Here is a 19,907-nt window from a genome sequence, read left to right as displayed (position 1 = left end):
AAATGGATCGAAATTGAATTCATCATGAGAGCTAATTCTACGGGAAACTCCTAAACACTCAAGGTTCTTAATATTATAGACACTTGTTTGTAGTTATCTTCATTAATATCAAACTAAACAGCTTTCTAGACACATCTCCATCGAGAAGATTGGCTCTTGCTCTACAAACGATCCTCTAAAAACGAAAGTTTGTCAGACAGCTTGCATACTTGCAGGGGGAAACTGTAGGGGGAAAAAATGCAACCGCAGCTAACACACTCACACAACTACCCAGAGCACACAACAACGGCAGAGTGGATCACTAACCGCTTACCTTGGCCCGGTACTCCTGCCGGCTCTTGAAGTGTCGCCGATCGACGTGCCTGTCCTCGGAGCGAAAGCGTTTGTCCATCTTCTTGTACAGCCGGGTGTGGTGCGGCGTCTTGGTGCAGTCTGGCGAGTCAGCGAACCCCTCCGGTGGCTGCACAATGTCCGGCCGATCGTTGTCCGTCGAGTCGAGCGTTAGGATGGACTCTTCGGATTCGCCCGGGAGGTTCGAGACCTCCACCTCTTTGCCGCAGTGTGAACAGTGAACCTGAGAGATAGCAGCACAGCCAAGACTTTGTTAGTATAGGGAAGAATGGGGTTTGAAGCTAAGCTTCTTACCTGGTGCTCACAGTGGGACAGTGCGTCGGCTTCGCTGTAAAACACCGAGTCCGAACCAGGTGACACCGAACGTAGCGACTCGGTGGAGATCGCCTGCAGTCGTTTCTCGGGCGAGATTTTCTGCTTGCGAGGAGATCCAACCGACGGTGGGCTACGGATCTGTGAGTAGTACTGCGAGGGACTCAGCTTCGTGCCGGTGGTAACAATCGTCGGCTGAGGTGTGGCCAGCACCACGGCCGTTGTCGCAGTCGCCGCAGTCGCCGCCACGGTAGGTTTCTCGGGGGAGCGCACCAACGGTGTCTTGCTTCGCCGTGGCAGCGTTCCGGTCGATCCCAACCCACTGCCAGCGGTCGTGTCCTCCGGTACGGTGCTGCGAGCCCGCGGTGACTTGCGTGTCTTCGGCCGGAAGCGTTTCTGCTTGCTGCTGGGACTCGCCCCGTCCAGCACATTCAGTGCACTCTTGTCCTCCGGCGACAGCTTCTTGAAGCCCGGGCTCGGCTGGCGCAGCATCGGCGTGGTGTACGTCTTGATCGAGTCCTTGTCGAACTCCAGCTTGAACGTGCTCTTTTTCCTGCGCCGCTCCTCCTCGTTCCAGTCGCGACCCCGCCGAGCGCTTCGGGCAATAGTTCCGGTCGCGGTGCCAGCGTACGGCAGCTTGGGCGCGGCCTCCTTCTCGTCGTGCGACGACGAGTAGCGCTTTTCGCTTCGCTCGTCGTCCGAAAGCGACTGCGGCTTGGCCGGCTTCACCTTGCCGGCGATCGCTTTCGGCAGGGCGGCCCGGGAAGGCGAACTCTTCTTGCTCACGCTGAAACTATCGCTCGAACTGCTGCTGACGGAGTGCGTCGGCGAGGGCTTCGGAATGGGCGGCGGTGGGATTTGGGGCGAGACGGACTTTTCCTCGACCGGGGGCGTTTCCTCGCACACCGCGTCGACCCGGGCCAGGCTGTAGATGGAGGACGCACTCTCGAAGGATGATCCGTCCTGCGTGGTGGCTGCAGTTGGCAAAAGGAACAAAGATGAAAGCGTGTAACTTGACCCATTTGCAACGTTCGGACAGACTTGAAACGTCAACCAGCAACAGCAACAAGCTTTTCCGCGTGGTGGGGATGGTAATTGCGAATCAACAACAAGCGACAAACGATGTCTAATATTGAACAGGTAACGGTTCCAACAAAAGCTGCTTTCAAACATCTAAGCCGGGGATTATGTGGATATATGGTGGATGCTATAACACTAAATTAATGGGGAATTTTTTTATACTATTCCCATTGAAACAGGGCTAAGCCCAATCGCTCCATTTGTTTATCAATAACTAATTAACGTCCTAAAAGCATTTTGCTTTGTTGATTGATTTGTGACGTTGTGAAAAGGGATGGAAATGGAAATGGGTTACGTCGGAATGACACTCAACTGGAAGCACATTGAAACATAAATACACATAAATGATAATTCACACTTGGCCGTAACAATCACTAACGATGATTGATTAACATTAAAGCGACACTTGACAATTATCGAGTTAACCTTAACTGGGAAAAGCAAGATAAAATAACAAGCTTTTGATCGGATGACTTTCGGGTTAATTCATTTCCAGTTTGATTGATGTGATGTCAGTGGAGTGAAAAAAGGCAGATAATTAAATAAAATATCAGAGTTTGAAGCCCTATTGGTTTAAAAGAAAAATATTTGGCTAGTGTCTACTATTTTATTCGTTTTGTTGTACACATTGCATACTTCAAGGATGATTATCGTGAAGTCAAACTTGAAATTGACCTTTTTTATCTTTTTTTAGTTGCATATGCTGCATTGAAATTGTTGTTTTCGATTACAGATTGTAGTTCCAACAACTACCAAACAATAAAAAAAGTTATTTTATCATTTTACATTTTGGATTCTCTGGTATGAGCTTTTATGTGCTTTCATGGGATACCAACCAATTGACAAACATTTTCAATAATTAGCATCATTCACACGCGCCGCTACCCATCGCATTGTGTGGGATAAGCATTGTCGGTATAATTAAATTTTATTTATTGTCATCAAAAGTAGCGTTTTTGTTACCCCTTATTTACACAGGCCTTAACCACACCGTGAGTAAAGTGCGGACACCAAGCAAAACAGTGGAGTTATTGTGAACAGCACCGCAGCGAGCACCGCTTTAAAGGATTATAATTATGTGCAATGCGCTGGCAATGTTTTAATTAAACGATAATGTGTGTTGTGTTTTTATTTTTTATGTGACATCCATTCAGCTGGCTGGAGGTGGATATATTGTTCACACACAAACACACACACACACACATCCGATATGATAATTGATGATCAAAGTGTGAATAAAACTCAAACACGGGTGACAAATAAAAGCAAATGTTTTTTTCTTCCTCCTCATTACACCGCGCTGTATTAAAAGGGAAGGAGGAACAACGGCACTTGGCAGACAATATACACACACAGCTAAAACACACTGGATGGAGGGGAGCAGGAAATACAAACAGACAAACGTAACAACAGCAAAGGGAGCAAAACATAGCACAAACACTTGGGGAAATTTTGGAGCGCATGGGGAGACAAATGAGGGGAAACAAACGAACAGTGCGTGCGAGTGTGTAAGAATCGGACATTTCGAACCTGGTACTTGTTTGGTCGGTCTAGTGGCGTGGATCGTTTTGTATGTACCTTTAGCTCCCGATGCACCCCGCTTCGAGTTGTCGGTGCACGTCACATAGTCTTCGGTGGTGCTGCCTTCCGATCCAGCGCCACCACCGGTGGCACCACCGGGACCGGCTGTGCTCGGATCTTGGCTAAAGACGGGATGATCCTTCAAGAGATCGACACCGTTTCCGGGCGAACCCTTGGTGAACCGGGCAGCCACCGGAGTGGCCGCACCGATTGGATGGTGGTGGGGCAGCTTGGCTGAGGACGGGGAAGGTTGCTGGGGAGTCGCTGGGCTGCCGGAAGGCATTGAGGACGTTGGACTTGGGTCGGACTTTCCGGTACGTTCGGTTGGATCCGAAGAGCTGAATGAAATTGATGGAAGGATGAAGAAGATGAAGTTATAATTAAAGAGGCAGTAATGCGCCTAAATGTATGCTTTTTGCTTCACAATATCAGCCTTTAGAGGCTTTCGTAGCTGCTTATAAATTGGTTAAAGTGTCAGCTGCACTATTAAATTTGAAATTTGCTTTTAAGTACATAAATTTGAGCTTTTATCAAAAGAAAACATATAATTGAAACGAAACAGATTATTCGCCTAATCCTAAATCCCTCGCCACTCGCTCACTTACCGATGGATTAACGGTTCGATTTTGTGCAGCTTTTGCTGCTGCTTCTCGCTGCGTGCGGCCCGCTTGGTGGGCGAAAGTGGCCGCGAAGGGCGGCGCAGCGTGGCCGACTTTTGCCACTGCAGGTCACGCTCCTCGCGCTCCATGCTCGGCGAAGGGATGACAGCGATCGATGGGGTGGTGGGCTTTACGATGCCGATGCCGGCCACGCTCGGTTGAATGGCCGTCCCGTTCGGTTGGTGGCCGTGGCCGGACGGTGTGGAGACGGTGTTTGACTGCAGTGCAGTCGATGCCACGGTTACTGGCAGTGGTGGTAGAGGCTGCACAGAAAGGGTGAGGAGGATAGTAGAGAAAACAAAGCGTAAAAAGCGGTCGTAAAATGCTTCGACCAGCGGCGAAATCCCCGGACGCGTTAAGACCACCGCTTGATCCTGGCTTTTCGGACGCCACAAGCGATATCAAACAAAAAAAAGCTGAAAGCAGCTCGGTGCATGGGACAGAACGTAGGGTAAACAAAATGAAAGCTGCTGGACCCACCCAAGTGATGCAGCAACTTTGAGCAATAACCGGACCAGAGTGCGCTGTGGCGTGTTTGGGCGTCACATAAAATTAAATCATGTCCTTTTTCATCCTTTTTTGGTGGGTGAAAACTGCAACACTGCACTGTAGCTGCACGAGTCGAGCGTTTAGTTACGAAACAAGCTGCTGATTTTTTGGGTGCAGCATAGTGAGAGAGTGGTAGTCCTTTTTTGCCCATAAGTAATGTTTTGTAGCAAAGCAAATTCACCCCGAATCTCATCTGTGCTGTGGTAGATTATGTATGCGAATTTAATTAAAGTGACTGGCTCGATACTGGCCCGTTGCTGGCATACAGATCGTTGTCAATGGGGCCACAACACACAAAGCTCGCCAGAGCGCTATTCTCTGTTTAGAATATTCAATTTCATACATTCGTAGACATTGGAGCTTTGGCAAAATCGTTCGAATGGAAATGGCTGCCAAAACCGCTCCCAGTGTGGACCGCCGTTTTCCAATACACAATTCAATTTTCGGCTCAACTGCAAACAACCGGATGGAGCGGTGGTTGGGTGGTGATTTTAGCTTCAAATTCCATGTCAAATTTCCATTTCGAGAAAGGAAAAAACCCACTGCCTCGGAGTCCCGGGCCGTTTCGTGGGAGGGTGGAGTCAGTCCCAGTGCTGGCAAAAAGAGCAGAAGTGAATTTCACGCCAGGCTTAGCTGGTCTTTTGCAGAGCCATTGAACATTGGAAGTAAACAACGCCTAAAGTGTGCGCTTGGGTTTCGGTAGAGCGTGCGCGTTTTTTTCATGGAATTTCAATCTTGCCGATGAAAATCCACAATGTAGGCGAGATAATGGGATACTTCGGGTATACGCGGGACAACGAGGTGTACAAAATTATTAATTAGTGGCAGCGGTTTATTCGTTCCACGGCTGCATCCGGTGTAATTTTCTGCCACGCGGCACTGTAAGTAAACAGTGCTGTTGGAAGGCAAAGTCATATTTCCTTTCAATGGGTCTTATTGAAACGATGGAGGGGTTTGTATTATGAAAATGTAGTAAAAAATCAAACAGCACCTGAATCAACACTTGACGGATAGTGGATACTTTACCAAGGTATTGAATTTCATGATGGCAGAAAAGAAACCTTTTTGATTTTAGGCAAGAACCTCAAAAAGGTGAAAGAAAGGTTTGGTTGTTGATTTAGTCATAAAATTCGAGTTTGTTGCCAAAAGTTACTCAGCCTTCGGCGTCTTTGATGATCGAAAGTGGATATGTTTGGTTGACTTCACAGTAAAAACTGTTAAGCTATCCAAAGAACAGTTTTCAGCAGAAAATTTATTTTCAAAGCCTGAAGGTATGCAACCCGTAGTACATAAATATGTTATTTGCTGTAAAAAACTCACTTCCAACTATGTTCAGTCTTAATACCATAGCTTTGCTACAACGATTGCATAACTTTGGGCGCTTCAGCACCTACCTGATCGGCGATATCTTCCATATCCAGCACATCCGTATCCATCGAGCTGCGCTGCTGATGCTGCAGCAGCAGATTCTTCCTTCTCGACGATGGAGTCAGCTTCCCGTTGTCCGTCAAGCTGTTGGAGAAGAACAATCACCTTGACAATCAACTCTTAACGACCTTCAGCACCATTCACTCACCTTTGCGTCATGATCGTCGCCTGCGATTCGTTCCAGTTCCCGTCGGACGTGTCGCGGGTGGCATCGTTTGCAAGCGAGTCGGAAGAGTGGAATGGGGAAGCCTCCCGGTGAAGCCTACCTGTGGACGCGGAGTGATCTTCCTTCTGCGGCGAAGGTGGTGCCGAAAGATGGCGCGACCCAATCGAAGCTCCGATCGATCTAGACCGGGACGACATACGCTGGGCTGCGTGCGGGTGAACTCTCCCACTGTCCCCACCGTTGCGATGCGGGTGCTGTTGCACCACACTCCCGTTGTGCGCCCGTTCCTCCTCGTCCTCCTGCTCGCAGCTCGTGGGCTGATCCAGACTGACCGAGCGCTTGCGGAAGCTTTCCTTTCGCCGATCCTTCACCTGCGGCTCATCGTCCGGCACGGAGCTTTCGCTCGCGTCGCGATAGTCCGGCTTGGGCAGTTTCGGCGCTGCACACTGTTCCCGCATCGTGGAGCGTCCCTCATCGTCACTGCCGGTCGGTACGGTTGAGCTACCGCCATCTCCATCGCCCGTCACGCTCGCTTTGCGCCTTGCGTCGGCATGCATCAGCTCACCCTCGGACTGTGCTTTTTGAAGCTTTTTCTTCTTGACGGCCCCGGGCGAGGGGACGGGCGACACGCGCGGCTTAAAGTCGATGAAGATTTCGCGCTCCTCGCCGGGCAGGCCGTCCAGCTCCTGCTCGCTGTCCGAGTCGCAGGTCGAGCAGCTACCCTCGGAGGACGACTTGGTGTCGTCCTGCATGTCCAGCGGCTGAATGTTGGGCGGCGTCACCGGACAGGACGGGGGTGCCGCTTGGGAGGTGTAATGGGAGGGCAGAGTGGGTGGTTGCGGTTTGACCAGCGGTTGGAACGGTTGCGTCTGCATGATGGGCTGCACCTTCTGGATCTGCTGATGGGGGATGGAGTTGCGCTTGGCGAGGGCTTGCGTGTCGGGCGTGACGAACGCGTACGAGGCTCGCCGTTGTTGCTGCTGCTGCTGCTGTTGCTGCTGCTGCTGTTGCTGCTGTTGCTGCTGCTGATGCAGTCCTTGGACGAGGGGTAGCCCGCTCGAGTGTTGCTGCTTTTCCGGCGGCAGCACAATGGCGTGGGCAGACATCCGGCGGTTCAGGGTCGTGGCCGTCGGCATGCTATCAAAAGATCGAACATCTTGATTAACGCTTCCGTTGGACAGGATGAGATGCTCGGGGGCGGGCAGTGCCGGATGGGACTGGTCCCGGTACACGATGTCGTGATGGTGATGGGCGTGCCCGTGGTCCCGCCGGGGCAGTGTGTGCGTGTGGAACTCCTCCGGCTTGTGGTGGATGCACGTTCTCCGCGGCAAGCTGTGCGTCTCGAACGGAACGTATCCATTCTCGTAGCCATGGGTGTACTGTGACTGATGTTGTTGTTGATGTTGAAGATGTTGCTGCTGCTGCTGCTGCTGCTGATGCTGCTGATGATGATGGTGCACCTGCTCCAGGTCCTGTTTGCGCAAAAACTGGAAGGTCGGCTCCTGCGAGTGGCTGGCACGCCGCGGCAGCACAATGCTGTCGTACGCATCGTACGGATAGGAGGCGGTCTCGTACGACGTCCGCGACCCATCGGTCGACCGGTACGAGGTCGCACTGTCCTGCGAGTGGTTGCGCGAGTGCGTCAGGTGCGTGCCGTCCGAGTGGCTCAGCTGCGAGGACGTGCGCGACGATGGTAGCTCGAAATGTGGCCCTACATGGGTGGCGGGCGGTGAGGTGATGGTGAAGGGTGATTTCGGCGGCTCTTCCGACTGTGTGCGATGCAGCAGCTCATGATCAAAGTTGGCATTCGCGCTGCTGCGATTGTGTGCGTATTTCGGGTTGTGTAGTTTGATGCGATGATGAAGCGCGCAAAGCAAAAACCAAAAAACATGAAACGAGAACGAATGGAACCGGAGGGGGTGAAGAATGGGTGAGGCTGTTAGCTTTTCGTCGCAGCAAATGCAAGCACGGGCGCAAACAGACAGCAAGCAAAATGTCTCGGAAAAAGGAAACTGTATCAAAGCAAATGCTCAACCGTACTTACGTGCCAGTGTCCACCGGTTGCAGCACGTTTGGATCGATGCCATTCTCCTGCAAGCGATCGCCGGCCTCGGAAAGGCTCTTGGTTAGCTTGCGGCCACCACCGTTCAGTCCGCCGTTCGTTTGCGCGCCTTGGGAAACCATTTTTACCTGCAAAAGAAGCCCCGTTCGGAGTTTAGTCGCCTAAAGTTATGCAATCGTTTGCAAAGACGAAGAAAAGGCTGAGCTCTTCATCCCGTACGCGAGGAGAATGAAATGAAACGGCATTCCTTTTTCTACTCGTTTGATTTTATTTGCATGCACGTTTCCTGTTTATTATCAACTCACGCTCTTATCACGCTCCAATCTCAATCATTCTAAGAAGAAAAAAAATCCCACTCTCTTGCATACAAAGCACAGCCGAGAGCCGGATTTACCATATATGCAATAAATCTGAGCCGAGAAATTTATGGAGATTTTATGTTCCACACATTCCCCGCCAAAGAAAGTCAGCAAAAGAGAAGCGTCCTTGCTTTGTCTCGGGCCGATGCAAATCGTTCGCTGACGATGGCCACCACGAGATCGATATTTTTTTTTTCGGCCCTTTCCGAAACAGGCCGTTGTGCCAAGCCAAGATTGCCAGGGATGGTGTATTTTTTATGAGATTGAGACTGTCACCAGCTGTCGCTTTCGATTTTGCAAACAGCTCGAGCAAGTGACCCAGATTTGCCGTCGACCTCATAAAAGGTCGTAGCTGCCACCGGGGTCGGGGGAAATAATGATTCAGTGAAATGGTGCCAGCACTCTGCTCTTCACTTTCCCACCAAACAAAACCCTGCAAGAAGCTGCCGTGTTGGAAAGTGAAAGTATCGAAGGCGCCTTGTTTGTTTTTTACTTTAAGGCCGCTTTCAACGGTGTGAGTGTCTTTTTTTGTATTACAGTGGCAGACTAGTGCAAAAGACTGCAAAGTTTCCACTTTTAATAACGAGATCTAATTACTGCGCCAACTTGTTAGTGTCTCAAGTAATTAAAATGTTATGACACCTTCCACCGTAAACCGGCAAAAACCGGTGGGCACCAAACGCAACTGTCAATGCACGGCCAGGGAAAACACGGTTTTGACAAATGAAATTGTTGAGCGAAGAAGATTTCACTTCACGCCCCCCCAAAAGGGAGGAAAGAAAGAAAGCTGAAGCTTAAAACTTTGGCCACACCTTACCATACCGTCGTCGGCAGGAGCATCCGTGATATATTTGCTTAACGTATTATACGGTTGCGGGTGAGCGCAGACAGCAGAGCAAGAACGCACGCTTCAGCGACGGAGAGAAAGAGCAGCAGAAGAATGGTCTTGAATAACCAAGGCCATTTTATTTGTATCCGTGTCGGAGCGCATTTCCGCCCGTGTGACGCTGTGTGCTTTAATGAAAAGTTGCTTTCCGACTAAAAGCTTGCACTCCGCTCACGCCCCAAAGCCACAGTCTTAACTGTTTTTTTTGGAGCAGCGCTTTGTGCTACCCTCAGAGCTTGTTGTTTTTTCCCCCGTTTTCCCTAGAACTCCCACTGTGTTGTGTGGATGAAGTTTGCAGCATAATTAGAAGCAAGTTTATCCATTTATCCGTAAAGCACAGACAAGCTGAGGTTGGTGGGTAAATGGCTTTTTGCCACTTTCAGTTCCTACCGCACCAGATAGGGGCAGGCATGAGATGGCGCTAAAACGGACGGTCACGACTCACCGCTGCGAGAGTGTGGTGGTATGCGAAGAAAAGCAGTTTTGGCCAATGTGTTTCTTACGGCACAGATTCGTTGAAAAGGGAATTGAGCCAACTTTCATGGCTCCTGCTAAAAAAATAGAAATAAACCCCGGGACAGACGATGAGCATCCCGGAAGAAACATTGGCCCTGGCAATTGCTTTGCAACCTAATTTTGGTAAGCTCTGATGAGGTAATTGAGGTTGGAGTTTGAGTTGGAGCTCGTGATGAATCGGACTTGAGCGTTTCACTGTGTGCACGCCGGTGAATGCAGATTTGCAATGGCAGTGGAAAAAGGAATAAATTACAATTTGAATCTATTTGACTAATTTTAATTTTAGCTGAATTGTCCTTTGAAAGCAAGAATCACAGTTTTTGCTACAGTTTTCCGTATTTCTTTTCACCAGCACTGTAAACAAATTACACTTTCAATCAGCTGCGTGCATAAATGTAATTAAAAATGGCTAAAAGATTAGTTTTTTTTGCACTCCACGCTTCCGTGTACTGCGCATTGCATACTGTCAGGCGTAACACTGAACGGCATGACAATTACACCGATCGTTGCCGCTTGCCAACCTCGTCCGGAAACGCAGAAAGAGGCGAACACAATGCGCTGTTCTAAATATTTTCCAATCTGTAGCTTGCAGTTTGCACACCAAACCGAAGCTTGGAATGTATGTGAAAACTTTCATCACCAAGCGGAAAGGAAAGCGCAAACAAAAAACTATTGCAAACCGTTTTTTAATCTCCCGTTTGAAGCTCAATTCCAATTGGGCAACTTTTGTTTGCCATTCGGGTGGAGAGAATAGCAGCAAAAAAAAAAAGAAAATCTTTTCATCCAAATGAATGTCCAGCCAGCAAAACTTGTCCCTTTTGTCCATCGCCAGCAATTCATTTGGGAAAGAAAAAATAGTTTTTTTTTTTAAATAAATCAAATTGTATGCACCTGAACCATATCCGGTGCCTTTGCAATTGGACATTGGACAGTTTAAAAGTTCATATTTATAAAACAAAAAAATTAAAGGATGCATGAAGGCCCACAAAAAGCATAAAATCAATACGATCAAAAGCAAAACTGCACTTCAGCAGAAGGATATTGGCAAAAGGGTGGACAAAACGAAAGGTGATTAAAATTATAATCCTCCTATCGACAGCTGTAATGGTTCATTTGCACCGGATTTTCGACCGAATAAGTAAAGTGCGAAACGAAAAAGTGCTCGATAGAACAAATAAAATACAGCACTCAGGAACACTTATGGCTAGCATGGCCGGATAAAAACGATCAGCATTTGAATCCTTTGCTTTAGTAGCCGTTGAGCTGGTAAATATATTTGCGAGATTATTTTGAGTGAATCTTTATTGCCTTAACGAACATCGTTAGGCGGAAAATTGCTGCTTTTCCCAGAGCAACGCTAGCTTTTATGGGTCCAAAACATTGGATGGATGAAGCTGTTGAATATTAATACTTAATAAAATTACTTCCAAGCAGCTTGGGCCCTGTTTTTGTCGCAACAATTTCCGCTCGCGTAAAAGCACACGATTCCAGCAATTGCCTCGTAAACACTTTACCTCAATGACACTAATTAACCTGTTCCCGGAAGCCCACGCTACCGTCGCTAATCCAATCTGAGCGTTTCCAGTTCGGCGTGTGTGTGAGTCGTTAGAGTCATTATCGTTCCACGCCCAACGCCTACTACAAAGCACGCCGTGTGCGCAATGTAAATGATCAACTTTTGGGCTCTGCGAAGCCACAGGAAGCGCTTGAAGCAACCAAACTCACGTACCATGGGAGGTGGTTGCCATCTTGCTGCCATGTTGCTAAGCCAAGCTCGTTACCATCGGCAAGCGACAGACAATTCGAAACATTTCGTCTCGAGCAGCCTTTTCCCTGATTTCTGGCTCAATCTGACGAGGAAGGGGCTAGGAATCGCTGCTCCAATGTTACAGCAATTGCACGAGCTATGCGGCCTGACCGCTGTTTCCCTCGAGCCACAAACTCACATAGCAGGGATTTTCCAAACTTTCACTGTCCCCACAGCACTGTCCCCTCCCGCCCCAAAACGAGAACCATCGACAGAGGCAAATAATTCGATGCGCTCGAACAGCACTTTAGTTTTCCAACCGTAATTGTTATTGTGCGAACAGGCTGTGAAGTGTTTTACGGGGCTGGTGTGGTGAGCTTTTCTTGAGCTTTTCCTGCGAGCTAGCAGCAGGGCAGAATGTTTTGAGTGGGCTGTGCACCGAGCGTGCCGCAGAACAGGGAGAAGTTTGGTGCCATTTCACCGGTCCCAAGGGGGCGGCTAGTGTTGCTGTGAAATCAGCCTGAAGGACCCGCTTTCGATGGGCTAGTTGGAGGAGTGTTTTATATTTTTGCTGCTGCACTCGAGTGGCGTCGAGTGGCGGCCACTCGACAAACAACAAACTGTGCCGGTGACAGCGCCGGCGAAAGTGGACGGCGTCGAGAGCCCCGGTCAAGTTGCTCACCGTTCACTCTATGGGACAGTTTATGGCGTTTGAATCGGGAGAGTGGAGAGAGAGAGAGAGATCGAGTGTGTGTGTGTGTGTAAATTATGGAAAATGTAAAATACAAAATGGATGGTACGGAGGCTTCACTTCAAGTTTCTAGAATGCGCTTACACGCTTGGCGCCACGAAGCGTGCTCAACCTTTGCAGTTAAAAACATAAGGAGCAACACAAACTGTCCTTGCCACTTACCCGGTGGATCGTTCTGGGGCTCAGCGAAAGATTGTGTGGCGCCGTTCCCTTCTTGCCCAGATACACCTCCGTCTGCGTTGCTTGCGTCTTCATAGCGCTTCGCTTCACCTTTTCCAGCACAACCATCTCCTGCTGATGCTGCTGCTGCTGAAGCTGTTGCTGTTGCTGCTGCTGCTGAGCGGCGAGTTGTGCTGCCTGAAGTTGCTGCTGTTGATGTTGCAGGTGAGCTTGGTGTGCGAGCAGTGCCGCCTGTTGCTGCTGCTGCTGCTGCTGAAGATGCTGCAGATGCTGCTGGTGCAAGTGCTGATGAAGATGGGACGTGGGTTGCTGCTGTATGAGCACGTGCTGAGGCTGCTGCGGTTGCTGCTGCTGCTGTGGCTGATGATGCTGCTGCGGCTGGGGCTGATGCTGCGGCTGCTGAGGTTGACTGTGGCTCGGGTTCTGCGGCACGGACAGGGGTTGCTTCTGGAGGGCCTGGGGCAGCAGCGGTTGCGGCTGGGCGGTGGGTTGCGTGAGGATCGAGTGCAGCGGTGCACCCGTGGCGTACGGGCCGGCCGTGTGCTGGGCCAGCGTGATGGTGGGCTTTTTGCCGCCGATCAGCCGTTCCTGGCTGCGAGCCGCTGCCAGCCGTGACAGCGGTCGGCTACCCATCGCTTCGTCGAACGACGTGAGCGTGTAGGACCGGGCAAAGCTGACGTGTTTGGTCCTGATACGGGGGGGAGCGTGCGATGCGTGGGAATGAAAAGGGGAAAAAAGCAACGAATCGATTACAATCTTATGGCGAGAAGAGGGAGAGATCGCGAAGGGAATTAGAAGCATGACAATCGGAAAAGACGCAGATCTGAGGGTGGATACGGTTGAGGAGCTTGGGTGAAACAATTCCATGCTACACAGTTTCCATTTGCAATCATGTAGTTGTAGTTGACGTCGCACGTGGGCTTATAATTTGAGTTTGATAGAGCCGAAAATTGAGTTTCACTGGAGGTTTATTTTCAGCCAAATCGTTTCAGTACAAATTGCCTCAAGAAATGTTATTTTCGGAGTGACACGTTTATAAACAGCTTGAGTCTCTTAAATGCCAGGACTTCTCCAGAATAAGCGGTCGTTCTATGTTTTTCTAGTATAAAAATAAATATATTCAATACCAATACGACAAATCAAGCAAAAAGCGTTACAATTCAATCAAAACATTCTTATCATTTCTAAGAACGCTCCTCCCTCCTTTTATAAAAATTGCTGTACGTGCTGTATGTATCATTTCCAACATTGCTTTTTTGCATATTTCTTCACAAAAAAACAGCATCCACTCAGTTACTATGCAATCTCGTGAAAAATGTCATTCGGTCCGCTACACATTGGTTACCAAAATAGCTGACAGCCCGTGTTCGCTCGCCATGAATTCGTTCCTATCGCCACAATCAATCGCCCTCACTGACGCGCTCTCATACACATTTTTCCGCCTGAATGCCGATTCCAGGGAATGCCGGCTCGTCTCGAAATTAGTCGCCGAGTTTTTCGCCGTAAACCTCAAAATGACGGGGGCTTACACTGCAGCGCGGTTGCGATGGTTTGAAATGAAAATGGTACCTCGGGTCGCTAAGGCGCTTAGTCAACAGATCAATAAATAATTTCATGGCCAAAGCTGCGAAAAAGTGGCTGCAAGGTGACCGGCGGTGACAACAGGTTTCGGGTGTCAGGTGGCGGTGGCGGCGATTTAAGGACACGGTTCGCTTCGTTTGTGATTCGGTTTTGTGTGTGGTGATCTGGGGGGCGAACAACTTGTGCCCGGAAGGGGCAGGGTAAAAGTAATTAAATAGCTCATTTCATCTTCGTTTTTCCGTTGTTTAAGAGTTGGAAAAATGTTGATTAAATTCTAAACAATCAATCAGACATGATTAGATTCGATTTGCCGATCGCCGGAGCTGGCATGCCGCTGAATTATTTATCGGAAATCTTGTGTTTGTTCAGGGTATGGATAATTTTTTTAAAATCATGTTTTTTCAACCTCTCGAGCTTAGGTCTTGAAGTCAATATAATTAATGTTTGCAAGGGCAAATAATGGTTGAATGTAATCTAATTCCTTTGCTTATTCATTACCCTACATTGCAAAATAGCTCCTCATGATGTTGAAAATGATACAATGTTTGCAGAAGATACACCGCTGTTGTGCTTTGCATTCTTCACAGACAGACGCAGTCATCAAATCATCCCTGGGTGAAGGTTAGTGGCATCAGTTTCATGTTACGTGGTAGTCAGGATATTTATTTTCCCAGCATCAGCTCTCAGCAAACGCTGCTGGTGCTGCTGGTGTGTATTCTATAATGTTACAGCACATCCACCGGCGGATCAAAAACCACCTGACAGCATGCTACTTGAATCTTCTGCCACCGTACACCGTATCCTAGTCATTGTTGCGAGCAAGTGCTTTTTAAACAAAAGGAACACTCGTGACTGATAGCGAAAAGTGGTTCCCATCCACCACCAACCGAAAGCAGCAGCTGTGCCGTGTCTAACACGGCTGGGAAAACTACAGCGCCACTACGTGGTATGGTAGCAGCGGTTTTGGGGTTTTTTGTGGTTTGGTGGGAGCGTCCATAAACGTTTTCCAAATTGCAGCTGCAGATGCGAACGCGGTGGCTGCGGGTTTTGGGTTTGCTGCCAAAGAGACCAACGCACGCGGTCTAAGAAATCAGACCAAATTGAAGAGAGGTTTTGTTTGACTGCTATCCGCCGTGGTTGCTATTGCGCTGCAAAAAGTGCTGGAACAAAATTGCAGCAAGCATGATATTTGCATGACAGCAATAAGCAGCTTGCAAACAAAAACGCACTACATGATAGTATGAAATGTATGCACTTCTTTATGCAATTTGCGTTCGTTATCAATATTCCCTGGGACGGACGGATGGGCGGTTTTCGGAGAAGCTGTTCAAAGCGCACGTCCTACGTTCCAAGCGAACGTCTTTTGAGCAATCAGCTTTGCGAGCTGGAGGAAGGTTGTGTTGCCGCTAAGCTGTTTGTTTTCGTGTTGCCGTGTTTCTGGAAGTTGCCAGCAAGCTTTCATAATCTTTCCCCACCGCCGTGGGAAAATTTGCCTACGTACATACACACACACACACACACACACAGAAGCGCGCGAAATCCACTCCACACTGACAGTTGTCGGAAGTTGAAAAATTACCAACAGCTTCAGATTAGACAACGGATTTCTTCCTTACAGCGCACAGCGCCACCATCGGCTCTCCGTGTGAGTTTTGATTGATCTTTGCCTTTGTGCAGAGAATGGCAGGAAAAGTAAGGCAAAAAAAAACAAGACAGGCGAAACATGAAATCACCTGCTGCTGAATCCTTCCCATGGCCGGGAAGTCTGCCAACTTACCAAAAAATCACACCACCCAGCAAGAAAGATTTTCCCACGAAGAAGACATCAAAAATGTATGGCTACAGCTACACTGTGCGGGTAAGCGAAGCATCGTTGAGCGGCAAAGAAAGAATGAAAAAAAAAAAAAAAAACATCCACTGGACGGAACATTTGCTCGCCGTGTTTCTCAGCCGCCGAAAAGCCACCGCGCCCAATGCTGATAAGAAATTGCACCCCATTCGGTATGCTGTTTGTTTTTGTTTCCACTGATTTGCGTGGCAGCAGCGTTGGAGCAGAGTTGGAGGCAGTGTTTCAACTTCAATCACGCTTCAAACGGCATGCTTGATTGCTGGCAGGCAGTGTGCGATCTTTGGCAGTGTGCGAGCGTTTGAATTGGGCAGTGCTTGAAAAACAATTTTATCCAATAGAACGCAAAACCGGGGAAGGGGGGAGTGAAACATAAGGATTTTGTTTTCGCAGAGCAGACAGGAGCGTGTGCGTGGTTGAGCAATCAGAATAGCTTTTTGGCCCTCTGCACACTGTTGCGACAACCGTCGTGTTTGTTGAATACGTTGGACGGAAATGACATTAAATCAGACCGCGTTTGGAGTTCAACCAACGTAGTGAGAGCATTTCCAAGCGGAGCGCTTGTTTAATGGTATGGAAATAAATAATTAAAAAAAGCCGTAGTTGTTTCAAAACAATAAATCTTTCTTCTTGCTTGCAGGGAAAAGTTGTTTTTCGTCGCCAAATTGTTTCCGTGCTTGATTTTCCAGAATATTTCTGTCAAATGAACGCGATTTGTTATGTTGATTGCATACATTGAGGATGCTTTGCATACACCCATTGCATACTTTAAGGCGGATTTCACAACTGCAATGGATGGAACGTAGTGTGTTATCGTAAGATATAGTTATATTTCCAAGAAGTTGTTGTCATATTCAGAGAAGAAGTCCATCTTAACGAGACTCGAAGGTTTATCCTATTTCCTGTCTCATTAACACACACACAATCTAAGGCCATCGCACAGCATGCTTGTTATGATTGGTTCGTTAGGACTAATTAATGATCGAATTTCACCCTTAATCATGCACGCTTGAGCCAGCAATCGACCTGTTCATTATGTACATCAGTTTACTAACACGATTACCAAAGTTGTTTCTAGCGAGTATTGGCTTTCGACTCGATGGTGTACTTGGTATCCTCTGCTTACCAAGCTCACCAGTCAATGATTTGACTCATCAAAAGTGTAAGATTAAATTATCCATCCACATGAGATGAGACGTTTCAACCAACATTGGTACAATTTCTTGCATTAGATAGCTTGTGTACGAAACAATACGTATAAATGATACAAAATTGCTCCGTCTGCCTTGCGAAGAGTAAGAAACATAATTGATTCCAATCCCTTCAATACCATGCACATATACACAAATTCCAAGTAAAAAGCGTTTAATAGCACAGCGCCGTACTGCCACATGTTGCAGTTTTTCATCGCATCCCTCCACACTCACACACAATTCCAATCAGCTTCATTGCCTGGAAGCATTCCACACTGTGGCGGTGAGGTTGTCCTTTCACCGACATCGGCTGCTTGGATCCGTCCCAAGAGAGATAGACCAGCACCACCAAGAGTTAGCTTGTTGAGTCGGGCAGCAGGACAATTTGCTCCTGCGGCTTGTGTACTGGGGAACTGTGTGTGTGGCACCATAAATGTGTGCTTTATCGTGTATCAATGGTTGTCGGAAGTGTGCCAAGTGCAATGAATGTCATTGCGTAATGAAGTGTTCGAATGCGGGCGTACGGTTTGTGTGTGTGTGGGTGGGTGGGAGAACAGGTCAAGGCAATCGATACAACCGAAAGGATCCTGAAACACTTTAACGCGTGGGACGTTTTGCGGGGACAGTTCGTTTTAAATGTAAAATATATTCATCGTTCGTTTTTCGGCGCTGAACAAACCTTGGTGGGCCGCCCGGGATGCCATCGATAAGGCCTACGTTCGGTGGTGGTGGTGGCGGCGGCAGCAGATCGTTATGAGCTGGACATCGATAAAGGCTGTGCACCATTGAGCCGACGTTATGGCGTGCAAAAGAACCGAAACGGCGTTTTGTTTTGACATTGCCGATTTGGCATTGCAAGACGATTTTGCACGCAATTGGAGCATACGTTGAATGAAAATAGAGGAAGAAAAGCGAAGAAAACCAGATACAATATGTGTGTCGCTAATCAGGAGAAGATGGTACCCGGAGAAGCTCCGTAGGAAAGGAAAACATTGAAAGACAATTAAAGATTTGTGTGGATTTGTTTTGTACAATAAATTACAATTGATGGAAGTGTTGAAATCGTTTTGTTTGTGAAAAGTTTGTCTGAGATTTTGAGAGAGTAAAAGTAGGGGACAATGTACAAATATTACAAAATTTATAAATAACACCAAAAATGTCAAACTGAATGCTGAAGAGTTGGCTGCTTTTTTACAGTAAAATCTACTTGGAAGATGTAAATGGGATAAAAGAGGATTATTTGAGTTATTTAAATGAACAACATTGCTTTGATTGCTTTAAACTTTCTTACAAAACGTATCTAGCTCTACGACTACCATTTTACAAAAGCTCTAAACGACGCCTGCACGCGACCACTTGCTTCACTATTCACGCTGTACACAAAACCATCCTTTAATTGCAAGACAACATCAAACAACTCCGGCAAGCCTTGCAGCAACTGGTTTCCAAAGCCTCGGTCCCATGCCATCTCTCCCAGCAGGTCTTTACATAAATAATTCAATTTTCATTTCGTTATCTATGTCCTGTGGCCTTCGGTTGACGCAATGCTCGAAAAGCACGGTGTCCTTTCATTTCGACACGCTATTGACATTTCGATGTTTGAAAATCACTGCTCGACCGCTTGTCCATGGTTTGATTTGTCCCGTCGTCCCGAGCGTACCCGCACACACACACACGTGGCCATGTCACAGTTTTGGACAACGTACGTAGCTCGGATTCAGTCGCTCCCAGGCAGCCCAGCACGCCACAGTCTCGTACCAGTGACAGGTTAGTATTATCTTTCAATTAGTGCTAAAACGTTACCAATTTTCCGCCCAACATCCCAACTCTTCGCTCACGTTAAGCCACAAGTGGGTTTCGAGAAATTCGCCGTTCGCTTTCACTTGGCATCGGGCTCGAGTATTCACTCGCTCGGGGATCGATCAAATGGCACGAATGACGAGTGATAAACGATCGGGCTTATGTTTCAACCCGGCGGATGCACTGACCCCACAGCCCCTCTGTATCGATCTGTGCGCGCTCGAGATACGGTACGGCGGTACACCCGGCGGATGCTTTTAACTTCTCATCACACTCAAGTTACGCTTTGGACGTGTTGAAACCGTGTGCTTTGGATGTGTGCGTTGCACCGTGCATGAAAGTTCCCGAAGCAAATCAATTTCCAGCGGCAAAGTTCTTTAGCAGCTGTCAGTAGCATTCAGCATTGAGCGCCCACCAAAGCGATATTGATGTGATGAGCGCCGCAAGGTTAAGCTCGGGAGCTTGTCTAAGGATTAATTTCACGCTTCATTAGACGTTTCGTTTAAGGGTCATGTCATGAATTTTGGAGCAGTTGAGCCGGACGGTTGATGAGGGCCTCAACCTCGCATGGGCCGTGTTTCTTCGGGTCGTCTTCGCGGGTCCAGTTTCGTAAATGGTATGAATTGATTGGGAATTTATTTCCTCCAGCTGTTTGAGTGAGCAAAGGCAAACGTTAAATGTATTTCCTTGCGGATGAATGCGCTTGATTGGAAGCGTTTTGCCCGTTTCTTGTAATAAGACGAAGGACAGCACATGTGCGCCTAAAAGTATACTACACGCAACTCACAAAACGCCTTAAGCTATGCAGTTTTTATAACAAATTCATTATTTTAGACATTTGGCAATTTCTAATAGCTCCA

The 19,907-nt window shown here is 48.0% G+C and overlaps 1 protein-coding gene across 13 annotated transcripts in view; it reads right to left on the bottom strand.

The window, feature by feature from the left end:
- The window catches only part of LOC121597968, a 107,277-nt gene that overhangs the window by 4,672 nt on the left and 82,698 nt on the right, over window positions 1–19,907 (bottom strand). For 9 of the 13 annotated variants that reach the window (XM_041924337.1, XM_041924338.1, XM_041924339.1 and 6 more), the window contains 9 exons: window positions 17,927–18,022; window positions 12,610–13,315; window positions 8,171–8,316; window positions 6,109–7,941; window positions 5,927–6,044; window positions 3,930–4,246; window positions 3,274–3,662; window positions 646–1,637; window positions 314–574 (listed from right to left, as the gene is read on the bottom strand). In XM_041924337.1, coding sequence (XP_041780271.1) covers window positions 314–574; window positions 646–1,637; window positions 3,274–3,662; window positions 3,930–4,246; window positions 5,927–6,044; window positions 6,109–7,941; window positions 8,171–8,316; window positions 12,610–13,315; window positions 17,927–18,022 — 4,858 coding nt within the window. The remainder of the gene's footprint in view (window positions 1–313; window positions 575–645; window positions 1,638–3,273; window positions 3,663–3,929; window positions 4,247–5,926; window positions 6,045–6,108; window positions 7,942–8,170; window positions 8,317–12,609; window positions 13,316–17,926; window positions 18,023–19,907) is intronic. The other 4 variants (XM_041924341.1, XM_041924340.1, XM_041924349.1 and 1 more) reach the window with 4 other exon arrangements.

The sequence above is a fragment of the Anopheles merus genome, chromosome 3R (assembly GCF_017562075.2).
Source record: "Anopheles merus strain MAF chromosome 3R, AmerM5.1, whole genome shotgun sequence".
Lineage (NCBI taxonomy): Eukaryota > Metazoa > Arthropoda > Insecta > Diptera > Culicidae > Anopheles > Anopheles merus.
This window is presented reverse-complemented; position numbering and strand designations above follow the sequence as displayed.